The sequence below is a fragment of the Natrix helvetica genome (assembly GCF_964273705.1).
Source record: "Natrix helvetica genome assembly, chromosome: 1".
Lineage (NCBI taxonomy): Eukaryota > Metazoa > Chordata > Lepidosauria > Squamata > Natricidae > Natrix > Natrix helvetica.
In genome coordinates, this window is record NC_138548.1 from 162595347 (window position 1) to 162611945 (window position 16599).

Consider the following 16599-nt stretch of genomic DNA (forward strand, 5'->3'; position numbering starts at 1 on the left):
CGCTCTGTGCCACTCATGCATCAAGAAACCTGTGTGTTGTCTTCATTATGAGCAGCCCATTATTTGCGGGGGGGCAAAACCCGCAGTTTACCTTAAACAAAGTATTTGGACTGAAAAGATTTTTATATTATTTGCTGCCAATACATAGTCTTAATTATTAATTCTTGGGGAAAACATATTAAAATTAAATACATAAAAAGTGCTATTAAGATTTCAAAATAGAAAAATACTTAGTATTTAACATTTCTAAGTTTCTATTTAGAAGCAGAAAACCACTATTTGTATTCAAATAAGTTTCAAAGTGCACATGGTTTTAACATAGTGTATGTTCGTTCATTTTATAACTAATTCATGTTATAACATATATATTTATCTGGAAATAAGCATCAATGAAGACTATTGAGCTTAATTCTGGGGCTGAATTGTGCATTTTAATAGATCATACTGACAAAGATCGTATTGCCAAGTTATAGAATCTGATCCAGGGATCTTCAGCATTTCCTCCTTGGATGTTCACACAGCTGGGAAATACCCAGTCAGAGGAATAAGCCAAGCCACAATCCTTTGTAGATTGAGATAATATTATGAACTGGACCCAGGAACTATTAGTAACCAAAGCAGAGACTGCTAAACCAGTAGATTGTTGGAAGCAATATGCTGACTCTGTAAACTGCTTAGAGAGGGCAGTAAAGCACTCTGAAGCTGTATAGAAGTCTAAGTGCTACTGCTATTATATTACAATAGCAGTTCTCACCTGCTACTAACCTGACTGCCATACTTTATGCTGACTGCAGCTTTCAGAGCCCATCATAGTGGTTTAATCACATGGTGATGAGGTTTTGAGGAGGGGCTCTCTCTCTCCCCCTCCCTCCCTCTCTTCCTTACAAGTTTATCCATCTTTTAAATCTGCCATCAACTTATTGACCACATATTCAGATATGGAAAAATTAGGAGTCGTAACATCTTCATTCATTGATATCCATTAATATTCTAGCACACAAGTTGCAATTATCATGGATACCCTAACTTATTCAAGGCCTATTTGTTATTTCCAAAATAGTAGTGAATTTGCTTTGTTGATTAATTCAATGGGACATCACACTTATTTAAGAAATCCATATGTGCATGGTAGTCCATGAAAAAGTCTGATTAAAGAGGCTGTCTTGTACAATGTGTCAAAGACTTTCTGAAGCATTACATGTCCCTTACCACCAAATTAGTGTGACTGTGATTTAGTGTAACTAAAAATGTCTATAATAAGATATACACTGTTTTCATTAAAGGGTCAACCTATACTCATGATGGCGAACCTATGGCACGCAGAGCCCTCTCTGTGGGAACACACACCGTCGCCAGTTGCTCTTTTGGTTTCCTTCGTGGGTGCCGAAGCGCCTGAAAGCAGCCCAAAAAAGGGTCAAAAAGGCTGTTTGGGGGGCATTTTTCAAACCAAAAATGGCCTGAAAAGTGCCCGAAAAATGACCTAAAAAACAGTTTTTGGGGGCATTTCCAGGCCGTTGTTTGGGCTGTTTTCAGGGTTTTTGGGGGCCATTTTCAGGCTATTTTTGGGGCCATTTTCAGGGCATTTTGGGGAAGTTTGGGGGCATTTTTTGGCTGTTTTAAGGCTGTTTTTTTGGGCCATTTTTGGGCTGAAAATGGCCCCAAAATGACCAAAAAAACCAGGCATGCATGCGCCGGCCAGGTGGTTTTCGGGTTTCCGGCACTCTAGCACACACACATACACACACACACACACACACACGCAAGTGCATTCCGGTTTGGCAAAAAGATTTGCCATCACTGACCTATACATTGTTTACTTTGAATATTCTAATATTGTTCAGAAAAACACTCACTTGAAAATTAACTGGAATAGCTTGGGCCATCATAAGTTTTTAATCATATTGAAACCTGAAATTGATAAACTCATTACCCTAATGGCAGGGGAGGGAAATGTCACTGAGTATTTTTCTCCATTCATCTAACCTTCATTTGGTTATGAAACTGAGAATAGGCTTTCTTCACAAATTTTAGTGAGAGAGAAGTTCTATCTCAATTCTCTCTCTCAATTCTGGTGAAAGAGAAGTTCCCTGAGAATGGACTCCAGCGCAAGTCTGACAACTCGGAAGACTAAATCCCTGGTGCTGGTGACCGACCCAGATTGGATCCTGGGTCACATATATTTGCCTTCATTTCTTCACAAACTTCAAAGCTGGACAACTGTAATATCTGCTTCAGATTTTGTTTCCCCAGACTATGTTCTGAAAATGAGAATTGTATGTAATGTTTTAAAACTTATATAGAATTCTCTTTTGGTTAATCTTACATGAAGCTGTCAACTGAGGTAACAAATTCAGTCAGGGTCAAATTCTGAAAACTCTTCCTCAGTCTACTGCATCTGAGACAATTCTGCAGGATTCAGCACTAAGGTGGTTTTTTTTTAAACTAAGATAAAGACTAGCAGGTTAAAACCTATGATACACAAAGGAAAGAGATACTGTGCAATAACAAATCTCTTAGAACAATACATTAGCCTAAGAACCCAGAAGGGGGCAGGGAGGAAAAATAAAACTTTAACCAGGATTCTCATTTACCCTCTCCCTTTAAATGACTCTTTCCCAATTTCATGTAGAAACTATGAAAGATAAATTTGGATTAAAGTGAAATTTTGTGTCTCGGATTTCCACTTAGCTCAATATAAAACAATAGGACCATTTTTTCATTAATGCAGTTGAAGCACTAACTAGATCAGGGGTCCCAACCTTTTGGACCCCAGGGACCACTAAATTCATAATTTTAAATCTCGTGGACCACTAATATGATCTGCCTAATGACTGGGTGGGTGTGACCAGGTGGTCATGTGACAGGGTGGGTGATGATGTCCCTCATGTAAAAGGAGCATTTCACCAGCCTCTATTCTCCCCTACCCTCCCGGGCTCCTTAGGGCCCCAATAGGAAGCAGTTGTTGGAGCTAAACAGCCACCAAGCTGGCTCAGTTCAAATTGGATCTGACTGAGAAGGAGGCTCAGGAGAAGCACCTCACTGAGGACTATGAGCATAGGCTTTCCAAGCGGGAAGATCTACGGGAGTGCAAGGCCCAGTACCGGTGCCTGGAGGCTCAGCGGGCTGAGATAGTCAGCCAGTTCCAGGCCATAATACAGTCTCACTGGAACAAGGCCCTCCGGCTCTTTGCCACCAATTGCGCTTCCCTCCAGCCTTCACCCAAAGCCCCACACCAGGAGGCTGAAGCAGACCCTAAGTCGGAATTTCTGCCCCCCCCCAACCCATACAAAGACCGCAAAGGGGGAGACTCTCTGCAGCAACACAAGCGTTCATTGCATGTATCCGGCCTAGGGGCCGTAATTTGAGGACCACTGATTTAGTGCAATATAAAAAAGGCAAATAATTTTTCCAGGGACCACCAAATTTTCTCATGGACCACCAGTTGCTGAACGTTGAACTAGATCACATATCTGCCCTAGGTTAACACTGCAATCCTTTCAGAAAGATGCACAACTGAGTTCAATGAGGTATCAAAGTAAGTCAGTCAAGGGCTGCAAAGTCTCCACAAGTATCTCATACCTGCTTGCCTTCAGTTTAATAATTCACTGTCACTGTAACCATTGGTAAAGAGGAATTTAAGTCTAATCTAGTGCCTTCTAGTTACTGCTTTCAACAATTAACTGAAATACTGTCTTCTTGTCCTATTCTCCACTTTAGGTGATTATTTAGCAAATTCCTAATATACTTCATTGCCTGGAACATAAAAGGGGGTAAATTATTAAAGAAAGATTAAGGAAGGTACAAAAATCAAGTGCTGGTTTATCTTTTTTTTTTAAAAAAAGTATTGCTATAGTTAACTAAAACTTAATTCATTGTTCAGCTATAAAGAGCCTTCTAACTTGCTTCTTCAATCTTGCAAAAATAAACTCCAGATAAGGAAAACTCTTTCTTTTACTTAGTTCCAGAAGGGTCTGTGCCTGTTATTAAGATCTATTAATTTTCTAAAAAATAACATGTTAATATAAATAATTGAACATATTGCTCTGATATAAACTGGAATTTAAAAAGCTACAAAATTTCAGTCACAGTAAAAACAAAATGGTAAAAAATACCGTTAGTGGTAAAAATAAAGGATAAGTTTAATAGTTTCCCTTTAAATGCAAAATTAAAACCCTTCCTCCATAATAAAATCACTGTTACTGAAATATAATTGTTCCAAAAAAAAGGGTACAACTTATGACACTATGTAAAATAGTGTCATTTTATTTTATTTTTTCATTCAATCATGTCTGATTCTGGGAGAATGCCTGGACAAGTCCCTGCAGTCTTCTTGGCAAGGTTTTTCAGAAATGATTTGCCATTGCTTTCTTCCTAGGGCTGAGAGAAAGTGACTGGCCCAAGATTAATCAACTGGTTTTGTGCCCAAGGCAATTCACAATCTCCCAATTTCAAGCATGATGCCTCAAACAATACATCAAACTGGCTCTTGTCTTTTTATTACTGTATGTTATAAATGTCTTTCCCATAACAAGTAGGAAAGCCAAACTCAAGAAAATATATTGACTTTCCCGAAAATAGAGGGAAATAATTCCTTCTATGCAAATGAGCATTGGATTATAGATCCTGACTGTAGTTGTGGTTTCTATTTACAACCCTTATTGATTTCATTATGTCTATTGGCTGACTATATTATAGAGAACACAATTTCAATCATGAGGACTATAAGTCAGGAATATTAGATTGTGATAACATCTGAGCACCTCTGGGTGTAATATTCTGCTTAGGTTTCATCCACAAATTATTCTGAGTAAAGATGAGCATACACAAAATGTTCAGTGTTTTTTGCTTCCTCGACTTCTATTTTCCATGGCTTTTGCTTTTATCTGAAATATATAGCCATATTAATCAACAGGACTCTCATGAAGGAATTTCATTAGACCTACAAAATGTTCTACTGCATCTTCTTCAGCTATGCACATGGTATTGAACTTTTGAACAATCTTCCATATTGGGGTAAGTGATATATTATGCTAAGTGCAGAAAAGAAATAAGAAATAGTAAACCAAAGAAATTAAAAGTAAGAGATTAAAAACAGTGAAAGGAAAAGGTAGAAGAATCAGTTTATATCCACACCATTCACTATACTTCTTCCTATGTTTCTATACAACAGGGATCCCCAACCCCCAGGCCGCGGTCCACTACTGATCCTTGAGCTGTTCGGAACAGGGCTGCGGAAGTGACAGGCAGGCAGGCATACACGCATCCCCATACCCAATTCAGTGGGAGAGCACATGCACTCATGCTTCATTTGCGGTGGCCCGTGTTGCCTGCCACTTGCACAAATGGAGATGCACATGCACAGGCATTTGCCTGCCACTCACACAGCACCAACCCCTCTCCCCCCACCCAGTCCACAAACCCAGAGAGGTCAGGGAGCTCTGCTATACATACAAATACATTTGCTTGCAATTCATATTTTCCCTGTTCTTCTTTATATTTGCTTGATTTGAAAATCTCATCAACTCCATCCAACTACAAATGTCATAGTCTTCTCTTCCCTCTGAATCTATTCTATATTTATTTTGCAATTGCGATCCTCGTTCATTCCGCTTATACAATCCAACTATCTTATTTGTGTACCCAACTATCTCCTTGTGTATGTCTCGGTATATGTCTCTGTTATATGTTTGTTTTGTCCACATATTTATTTCATATGTTTCATTGTACGCCGCCCCGAGTCCTTCGGGAGAGGGTGCGGCTAAGAAATAAATATTTATTATTTATTTATTTATTATTTATTACAATTTTTCTCAATCTAATTTATTTTAAGATCCATTAGGGAATATAAAGTGCAGGAAAACTCTTTCCAGGAAGAATGAACTAAAATTTTGATAGTACCATTGGGCACTTTCTCCTTAAAGAATGAAGTAGGACTATATCAGTTATGCTGCAAAAACCCTTACAAATCTAGATGGCAGCAATATTCAATTTCTTTTTCTATTTTTTGCTGCCAAACAGTAGTAGTCTGCATTTCTGTAGCCCATCTATAGGCCTAGGGTAAGGAGAAGCTTGAGTCTCTGTGAACCTACAGAGCCCACAGTAGCCATGTCCCTTGCTTCTTCTATTTGAACTCAGAAAACCATCTAATTTAATTTAAAATTTAAAGCGCCATAATTTGACCTCTTGTTTCTCCAGTGTGACTCATTTGCATTATTATCTTCTTTCGCAACAGACATGCAATGTATTGGTAGAGAAACAACTTTTAAAAATGATTACAGGTAGTCCTCAACTTATGATGATTCATTTAGTGGCTGTTCGAAGTTACAACAGCACTGAAAAAAGTGACTTATAACTGTTATTTCTCCCCCCCAAATCTCTCCTAAATAACAATTGAGAAGAGAATCTGAATTCTGATTTCATACACTAGTGAAACTAATATCCACCTCCATCCATCATACTGTTGTGTTTATGAACCACAAATCGAATAAGCTACAATTAATTGGATCCACGCAGCACATGAAGGCCATACAAAATAGTCGTATTGACAGCAGGGCACGTGCCCGCCCACCATCAGGAACTGCCCCCCAAAATCTTATTGTTCTAACTTTCTCAGCCACAGACTTTGAAGGGTATGTATCCTCTTTGGGTACCTGCCCAACTTCAGTTCTGTGGTCAGAAAAAAAAAGGTGGGGGGCTGCTAGCAGAACTTGCAGTATAATTACTAGAATCCTCCTAAGGAGATTACACCAAGAGTGGAGCAAAGAAAGCAGATTAACCTTTTGAATGCACCCACACACCAGCACTCCCCCGCCCCAATCCCAGGCCTATATGTGTGCCCCAGGAAATTTGCTCTTTCTCCTTAATCTGGTCCAACAATAGGGCTTTCATTCGCTGTGGAGTAATTATTGTTGTGTTTGGGTGTGACAAGAAGATAACGAAAGGGGGGGGGGGAGAGAGAATGCAAGTACAAGGTAGAAATAATGCAGTTTCTCCATCCTCCACAACTGGGATTGTGGATCCAGATTGTTTGGGGGGGGGGGATTGATTTTGCAAACCGCTTATAGAGAAGGCTGTAAAAACCCTATGAAGCGGTGTATAAGTCTAGAATAGAATATAATTCTTTATGGCCAAGTGTGATTGGACACCCAAGGAATTTGTCTGTGGTGCATATACTCTCTGTGTACATAAAAAGACAAGATACATTCGTCAAGAATCATAAGGTACAACACTTAATGATAATCAAAGGGTACAAATTAGCAATCAGGATATAAGTCTATTGCTAGGGCTATTCGTGCCAAGGCGTGCGGACGACGAGGAGAAAGCAAAGCGGCCCTCGGCTCCGCACACTACCCTGCTCTGCCAGTCACATGGTGTCCGCGTCGCCTAGCAACAGCAAAGCTAAGAGGGGGAAAAAGTTTTCGCGTTCCACTTCGATTCTGCCTCAGACTGATGGAGGGGCGGGCGGGCGGGGAGGTCAAACTCGGGGAGTCGTCCGAAAGGGCCCGCCCGCTAGCATTAACGCTCTAGCAAGCCGTCTCTTTCGAGCCAAACGCGCGCGTCCACACACCGGGCTACTAGCCGGAGGAATAGCCTCGGGGGGGGGGGGGGGGAACCTTACGGCCAATACACCCCCTTTCCCTCCCTTCGCCAGGCGCATCACAGACGCTTTTCCTATAATAGCCAACGGGGAAAGGCGGGGTGGGGCGACAAGAGCCAAGGCGATGAATGGCCACCGAGATGCGCCTCCAGCTCGACTCCGCTGGGCTTGTTCGCAGAGGCGGCTCGGAAGTTGCGGCGGGGCTGTCAAAAGAACTGGGGGAAACTCGGCAGTCAGCCTCTAAAAGCGGGCAAACGACGGTGGAGAGTCGGGTGGGAAAGCGAGGGGGGGAGAATCCACGCGCTTTTCCTTTGGGACACCGGGGAGGGGGGCGTCGTTTTCCCTGGAAGCCCCCTTCTCTCTGAAGTGGCCTGAACGAAGGACCACTTTTTAAAAATCCTGCAGCACATTGTGTGTGTGTGTTTGTTTGTGTAATACATCTAGTGTGTGTGTGTGTGTGTAGTATCTATTATGTGTATATGTATTATCTAGTATGTGTGTGTAGTATATCTTGTGTGTGTGTATATAGTGTATTTGGTATATCTACAGACAGACACACACACACACACACTAGATAGATGATAGATAGATAGATAATAGATAGATAGATGATAGATAGATAGATAGATAGATAGATAGATAGATAGATAGATAGATAGATAGATAGATAGATGAGAGAGAGAGAGAGAATTTGCTGCAGGATTTTTAAATGTGGTCCTTCGTTCAGGCCAGTTCAGAGATCTATAGACTGACCCTACAGCTGGGCCCTTTTTCCCTTCCTTCCCGGCCTTTCCTTGTCGACCATCAAAAGATGTCAACTCGGGGGGTGAGGGAGTCTTTTCTCGGGATATAACCCGTAAACAGGCACCGAATTTCAATTTCGCTGGATGCCAGCGGGAGCTCCCGAGCGGACCTGCAGAAGTCGGTGGCATTCCCATTCTTCGCTCGGTTCGGGATCTCCCATCCCGTTCCTCCCTCGGCCTTTTCCCAAATTGGAGCCTTCGTACAATTCCCAAAGCCCGGCCAAACGTGGGTCCTGTGGACTAGGATCATGGAACTGTACTCAAGAGCATCTGGAGGATGGCTCGGGCTTGTGTTGAACAAGACAAAGCCCGGGTCCTCTCCGCTGGTGTCCGGAGGAGAAGCGGAGTTTGGGGGGAGGGCTTACCTTGGCAGCTCCCTTTTAATAGGCAGGCAACGAGTAAGAGGAGCAGTTTGCAAGCAGCTGCCCGTGCTCCGTCCATGCGCTGCTGCGCTCCCATCTGAGATGCTCCGATCTCCCGGCACTTTTGCCGGGATGACCTCTGCAGGAAAAGCGCGCTTCTCTCTTAGTTTTCCCCCCCCTCCTTCCTGGTCCCGCTAGTTGCAGAAGTAAGGAGTGCTCGTCAGCTGAAACATCGCGTCTTCCCTAACTCTCCCACCCTCCAGACATTGCATAAAGCTCTTTATACCCGCCGGCCCCGGAACTAGCATAAAACATTGTTCCAAGCCCTTGTAGATGGGGCAGGAGTTGCCACTCCTTCTACACTTTGCAAGGAGTGGGGCGGGGGTGGGGGGGAGGATACTTGCAAACAAAACTTTAAACCGCTTCATGCCGCACGGCTGGCTGCCTTTGGAGAGGAGCTGAACAAGCTTAAAAATCTGAATGCCGGGAGGTTTGATTTAAAAGAAATCGTTACTGTAAAAAGTTGGAATCGGGTGGGCATGTTTAGAATTGATGTGTGTTATTTCAAGGCAAGGGCTAAGTTCCCACTTTTAGAAGAGTTTTTAGGAAAGTTTTTTTTAAAGGTCTCCTTGTTCAGCCTTAACCTGTAGTCTACTAGTAGATATTGTTTTTTTTATTAAAAAACTTGGACTGGATAAATACTTTATCTAAAGTGATGTGCTTGAAATGTTTGAATACATTTAAGTCCAATAGCATGTGGGGATCTAGCATGTGTATAGTATAAATCTTTATTACGGTCAAAGACCAGCAATACACATTACTTTTTACAATATATTAAAAAGTACTGACATTAAAATATAATTAAAAAGTATTGACGTTAAAAGTGGATAATAACATACATGCTCTCAAATTGTTCAGGTCACTCCCTGGTTTACATGGGTGAAAAGACGCTAAGTATGGGAGTAAATACAATGATCCAGAAATTGCTAGAGATATGTCCAAATAATTGGTACAAGATCACAACTATACTTCTGTAACCAATTTTTTTCTTGGATTTAGCTTGTGAATACAAGTGCCGGCAAGAGAAAATTCTTGCTGTTAAAAAAATTATTCACACATGCTTGCTTACACAATTCTAGCTCTATTATTCATGTCTGCCCCCTGCAACATAATATTTGTACCACTTCTCCCCTGCCCTTCCAAACTTGATAAAATCTTGGTTCTTTCCTGGACAAACACGATTATTAGCACAAAAACCTCAGGGGAGAGTAACTAAACAAAGAATTGAATAGCATACAATAATTAAATGTTTATAGTACTCTGTGTTAAATAGTTACTCCCCTGTGCTTAGATCTGTGGTGGGCAAAACATAAATTAGATTTAATGACCATTCTAGGTGATTTGAAGAATAATTCCCAATTACATAACAGTAGTAGTAACATAATGGGCATACATTTAAATCCTGGTGAACATTTGAAATTAAGAAAGATGGAAATATATATAGGACAAGGGAAATCAGAGGTGGGTTGTTCCCGGTTCGGCCCGGTTCGGACAAACCAGTAGTAGTAGTGGTGAGGGGCTCCGCCCACACTTACCCAGATGCTTATGCGCAGAAGCATCAAGAGCAAGCGAGCACGCACGAGCAAACCGGTAGTAAAAAAAAATGGAACTCCACCACTGATTGGAATGTAGTAAGGAAGGAGAACAAGCACCATTTACCTTTGATACCTAGATTTGTGGTATCACGTTCTGATACCTGGTTCCACATTTCTTCAACTAGGTATCTCTCTTATACCAGTCTGCCACTCCTGATTGAAGTGATACATATTTTGAAATAATATTTCCATTGGCTGATTGGATTCAAAATAGAATCTCTCAACATCAGTATTGTCCCTTTTTTTTTCTAGACGAATCTCATAGAAATAATCAATGGCGTAAAAGATTGTCCAAACAAATGCAGCCCCACAGCCCATTTTTCATAAGTAAAATTGAGCAATTTAAAATGCTGGGTATTACCTCAGAAGAAAATAGAAATATAACATGGGGGAGGAATAGTATTTTAAATATCCCCATTGTTGATTCCCATGGCATTCGAAATACAATAGAATCGTTGGTATTTCCAGATATTCTAAATCCAAATATTCACTACAGAAATAAAAAAAACAATTGCAATGACTAACCTTATTCAAGTTCTGTGAATGCTCTAGGCTGAAGAGTTTTCAACATAACTTTTCTCCCACTGTCAAGTTATAAAGTTCAGAACACCAAAGAAAACTGAATGAAAGGAAGTTCAGATTTGACTGGAAGAGCTACAATACTTCATTGCAGAGAACAGAATTAAGGTTTGTCATTTTTGGTAATAATTATGGTGAGTCTGTGCTCGCTCCAGGAACAGAAGAGGACAATGCACCCTGGTTTCTACTGTGTATATATGATCACTTTACAACCTACTTAAAAGGTTGGGAGTAGAAGTTATATCCTATCTACCTTTCGTTTTCTCCTATCATATAGTTTTGGGGGGGGCGTTTGGTGTCTTCTGTTAATAAGCAAAGGGTAGAGCAATGCATAGGAAGGAGTTTATGGCAATTCACCACCGCCAACTCGCCATGACCAACTTGCCACCGCCAACTCACCACGGCTAACTCACCACAGCCAACTTCCCATGGCCAATTTGCTACAGAACAACTTGCCATGGTCATCTGGCCATGGGACAACTCGCTGCGGTTACAAGAGTTACACTAATATCAAATAAATTGTGAAGTAGAATCATTAAAGAAAGAATGCAAAAGAGGAACAGAATAAAATGTGAATGGAAAATAAAAATAAAATGTGTTTATTTTAAATAATTGAATAGAATTATTATGTTGTCGTGCAGCGAGTTGTCGTGCAGGGAGTTGGCCGTGATAAGTTGGCTGCAATGAGTTGGCCATGGTGAGTTGGCTGTGGCAAGTTGTCTCATGGCTCCTCATAGGAAAACCCTATTGCCAAGCAGAAGTGCAAGAAAGAAATACAGTTATTACAACTTTAGGGAACTGTTAAATAGCCAAATTATTGCACCCCATTGCCTTTGGGTCACAACTAGCATTGTCCGGACCTCTCCATTTTTAAGATGCAGAATTTTTACTTGGTGAAATTGGTCTCATTATTTTGAGATGTCGTAAGTTATGAAACTATTATCTTAGTTGCTCTGTCATAATGAATTCACACATGTAAAATAGCCATTCCAGTATCTACACCACACACACAATAAATATATGCATCCAAAATTGCAGCTTTTATTCCAAGTATTATTCCAATAGTGTTCATTTTTTCTATAATTATATATTTTAATATAAAATACCTTCAGCACAGCATTGCCATTTTAACCCGGTCTACCATGCTAGTTTCTCGTGGAGGTGAGGGAAACATCTGTAAACATCTGCAGCCCTGAGCTCTTCAGAGAAAAGACAGGCTATAAATGCAAAAGACAAAAACCCCATTTTAATGGGTGAGAAGTCAAATCCAAATGCATAATATTTTATTGTGCAGCTTCAATATACAGCTTTTCTAGTGAGCTATCATGTAAGAAAGTTTGCAAGCTGCTGGAAGTTTTTTTTTTTAATGCCTAGAACTACAAGTTCTTGAGTTACATTTCTGCTTGCATTGCCAAAAAGAAATGCATGTTTTCACATCAAGGTAGTAGATGCTTCTCTCAACAGGTATAAATTTGAGGAGTACGGATATTATACTCTGCATTGCAAGAGTCTTATGTACAAAGGGGGGCAAATTATATCTACATTTGAAAGAAAGTATTTGAAAGTAAGGCAGAACTGTTGATTGTGTACTAGGAGACAAACATTTCAGCCCCTCCACTTTGATTCCCCCCCACCCCTTACTAGATCACTCAAGGACTCTAATCTCCAAAATATTTCCATTAAGGCAAGGAGGAGGAAAAAGAAGAAGGAAAAAAGCACAAGTGTCTGCAGGTTTGGTAAGGTTGTGATTTATGCAGGTTCAGGGTTGCTTGGGGTATGGTACGACACAGCACCGGGGTCAAGCCACAAGAAACTCTGGGGGCAGATCAGAATATTTAATGAGCTTCCTGGCACCTTTGAATCACAAAGAAGGGATAAGATCTCTCCATCACAAGATCCAGAGCCCTGGAGATTGGAGGGGGGGGGAGGAAGAGAAGAGGAGGGAGGAAGAGGGAAGGAACAGCTTTTACAGGCTCTCGGCCCGGCCGGCCTGCCTGCCTGCCTCCATGCGCTGTGGGTGAACAGGGCTTGAAACATTCCTTTCTGCACGGAAGGGCTTTTCCTATTGTTGTTTGCTTTGTGGTGCAGTGGAATTCTTGTCGTGGCTTCACAGCAAGTCCCAGGCAGCAAGCTGGCCAAATGAAACCAGCTGCTCTTGGAGAAGAAGGGATTGGAAAGGGGGAGGGAGTGGTGGAGGGAGGTCTCCCTTTTTTAATCCCAAGCAAAAGGAAGGGGGTAGGAATCTAGGGAAAGCTGCTGATCTCCATCGCCCCAATAGAAAACAGAGCCACTGTTGCTTATTGGCTGCTTACACTGAGGCTGCAAGCGAGCAAGCATGGCCAGCTGAGGCCTAGACACAATACTGCAGCTTTCCAGTTTACTCAAGCAACCGGGTCCCAAATAAAGCTGGAAGATTTGCAGTCAGGGAACCAGAAGGTCTTGAAGGTGCAGGGGGGGGGGGGGAAATCATCAGCATCTTGTTAACAGCTTAGCTTGACCTCTACAGAATTGTTGCCAGTCAGTCTTGGAAGGACGCTAGAGCTACTATGGTATTCTATGGAAATGGGGAATATTGCTTATTTTGAACTCAGTTTTCCTATGATGCCTGAATAGTATCTTTTACAAATCTTTTTTTTTAAAAAAAAACCTATTTTGGGGTGATTTCCACAATGATACATTGAAAGTGACATATGAAAATCAAATAATGGCACAATATTAACCCTTTTTGACTTTTCATGTTCAAAGCTCTGTTTTGTTGCATTATCCTTTAAATAGGTAAATATATTTTATTTGTTTACTTAAAATATGTATATATGGTTGCCAAGATAACTTCTGAAAAGGAACTGTGAGGATCACATCTTTTTTTTTTAGACATGAGCATTTCTCAGAAGTGAAGAGAGTTTTATGCTCATTCAGTATATCACTTTAAGAAAACATGACTGGTTTCAGGTATCTCTACAATGCTTAAGCCACAATTTGCCTAACTCTGGTTAATTGCATAAGCTACAGGAGCTGGGTTCACATTCTGAATCAATAAATGAAAAAACACAGTAGGGTGCAACGTGCTGTGTTACTTCAATCTTTCTGACAACACATATATTCCAATTTATATTGAAAAGCCAAGTATTGGCTATAGGATTACTTAGGATTGTAATCTTTATTTTAAACCTAAAAAATTGGATACTATAAAACAACTTTGGTTCTTTTCCCAGCATTTCAGTCTGAATACCTGTTCATGTTCAACAGCATTGTGAACATTAAAATGTTCTATAAGGGTATTGATTTATTTGTTTGATGAGAGGTTTGTGTTTGCTAAGACTCTGACCTCAGTCAATATTATCATTCAGGTTAGGAAAGGAAACGATACTCTTGGTGATTTAAGAAGATATGCCACAATTGCATTTGTTTGCTTAGATTAGGGAATGTTTGCCTATTCACTTAAAAAACCAGAAAAGTTGTTAGTGGCTTCCTGCTCAAAACAGTCCATTGCACAAGTTGCTGGTAAATCAAATACATGACCCAGCCACTCAGGTTAAAAATGTGAATTTGGACCAGAGTTCAGTTTTTTGTTGGCTCAAAATGTAGCAAACTCTTTAGGTTAATGTATGTCAAAATTGAGAAAGGATCAGTAATTAAAGAGGGGCAAAGCATGTCAAAAAGTTAAAGCTAAAATGATAAAATAATTATTAGTAGCCTCTAGCAATTTTGTGGACAACGGTCTCAGAAAATGAAAGGCAATACCATTTAATTTTCTTATTATTACAAAGACTTAAAATAGCTATTTTGAAAGAGTAAAAATTGGACTACATTAATAGTTCAGCAGCTTGGTCATGTAACATGAATTGTAAAATGTTACATTGCACTTAAATATAGTATAGTTTATATTATATGGATTTAGCTAACTATGATAAATGAACCTAGTGTTTCTGATTTTAAAATATTTACCATTATGTGTGAACCAGCCTGCTGTACCTTGCTTTACAAAACATTGTTCATTAAAGTGCAATGCACATTCAGTCAATAATTAGCTAATGAGTTTAGTCTCCTATTTTATCTATCTCTTCGGTAGGATAGATCAGAAATATCTAATTTGCCTCAAAGAATAGTTGTTAGTTTCATCTAAATGTTGTAAACTATAATTCCATTAAACGTTGACTCCTCCGGATGTGCTAAGTCTACAATTGCTATAATTCCCAATTATTAACTATGCATTAGTCCTTAATTTGGCATGGTATAGTTTATTCTCAAATAAAATAAATAGTATATTTATTTGCTGAATGTTGTTCTACTTTAACAAGGTTCAAATATATTTAATACAGTATTGGTTTGTTACTTGGCTAGAATGTCTATATAGCAAAACCTGTGTCAAAGTCTTGTTCTCAATAAGGATAATACATATTTTCCATGTTATAAACTTCATAGATCCTTTAATAGACGTACAAATACCCATTGAGATGATTCCACATCAGATGATGGTCACCTGCAATAGTGACTGATCCATAAAGATGCTTTATACATGCAACATTAGCCTGTTCAAAACCTATTGCCCTGCAGCACATGTCTGTAGAACTGTGTTGATAAGAGCATATCAGATGCAATCTCCTGACTTCTGTTATACGGAATCATGGTATCACAATAGTTATGATCAATTTTAAAACAATGGGAAATATTTAACCTTATGGTACAAAAAGCAGTTCTGCAAAAAATAAAATTATTGATAGGTCACAATGCAGGGTCAGTGGGCTATTCAGTGTACAGAGTGGATGGGATGATGGAGCATTGGGAAGCAACCCAGTTCATGGACCTGATCAAGGGACATTGGCAGGTATCCCCAGATGAACAGGCTCTAGAGAGGAGCATCCCATCTTTATCTTTTAGTAAGGCATGTATGAACTAAAAGTTGAAAACTAGTCTCCCCCGTTCAGTATGGGGAGCAAAACATTTTTATTCCTGGGTTTCATTTTAAATGAGATATAGTGAAATGGGGAGAATTTTCATCTTACATTTGTGTGTGTGCTGTCCAGGGATGTATATGGGCCACAGGTTGGACATGCCTGGTCTAAATCATGAGCCTGGACAAAGCCTTAAGAAACACTAAAACACTAGACTAGAGATTAAGCAGGAGTGGGAAGATTCTCTCGGGTATTCTCTCCCTCCCCCCCAATATAATAATAATAATAATAATAATAATAATAATAATAATAATAATAAAAAAAAAATTTGAATTTATTAGCCGCTCCCTCTCCACACAGGACTCGGGGCGGCGTACAATAAAACATATAAAACATAAAACATATGTGCTAACACATAAACATCCAAATACACACAATATGGAATAGGGAGTTTTTTCCCTCTCACAGGAAAGGAAGGATCTTGTCCAGAACTGGCTTAGGACCAGGTAAACGGCATTCCAGTTTCCAGGAATATAAGATAGGAGATTCAAAAATATTTCGCAGTCTTGGAAGTAGTATCAGCTAGATATGATTAGCATTTTTGGATTTTATTTAATGTTATGAGCTTTGTGTACCTTCTTGTTCTGCTTGTGTTCTCTGTGTACATGTCTGAATATTCCTGGTTAGGAAAACTAGTACCTGAAATAGAAG

The 16599-nt window shown here is 40.0% G+C and overlaps 2 protein-coding genes across 2 annotated transcripts in view; one reads left to right on the forward strand and one right to left on the reverse strand.

The window, feature by feature from the left end:
- The window catches only part of LRP2 (LDL receptor related protein 2), a gene marked incomplete at its 5' end in the record, with an annotated part of 164926 nt that extends 156067 nt beyond the window's left edge, over nucleotides 1–8859 (reverse strand). Inside the window, one exon of the mRNA XM_081936538.1 lies at nucleotides 8766–8859. Coding sequence (XP_081792664.1) covers nucleotides 8766–8859 — 94 coding nt within the window. The remainder of the gene's footprint in view (nucleotides 1–8765) is intronic.
- A 4486-nt stretch (nucleotides 8860–13345) lies between these two features.
- The window catches only part of LOC309384671 (uncharacterized protein), an 82363-nt gene continuing 79109 nt past the window's right edge, over nucleotides 13346–16599 (forward strand). The window contains exon 1 of the mRNA XM_081938388.1: nucleotides 13346–13441. The gene's annotated coding sequence lies outside the window, so the exon portion shown is untranslated. The remainder of the gene's footprint in view (nucleotides 13442–16599) is intronic.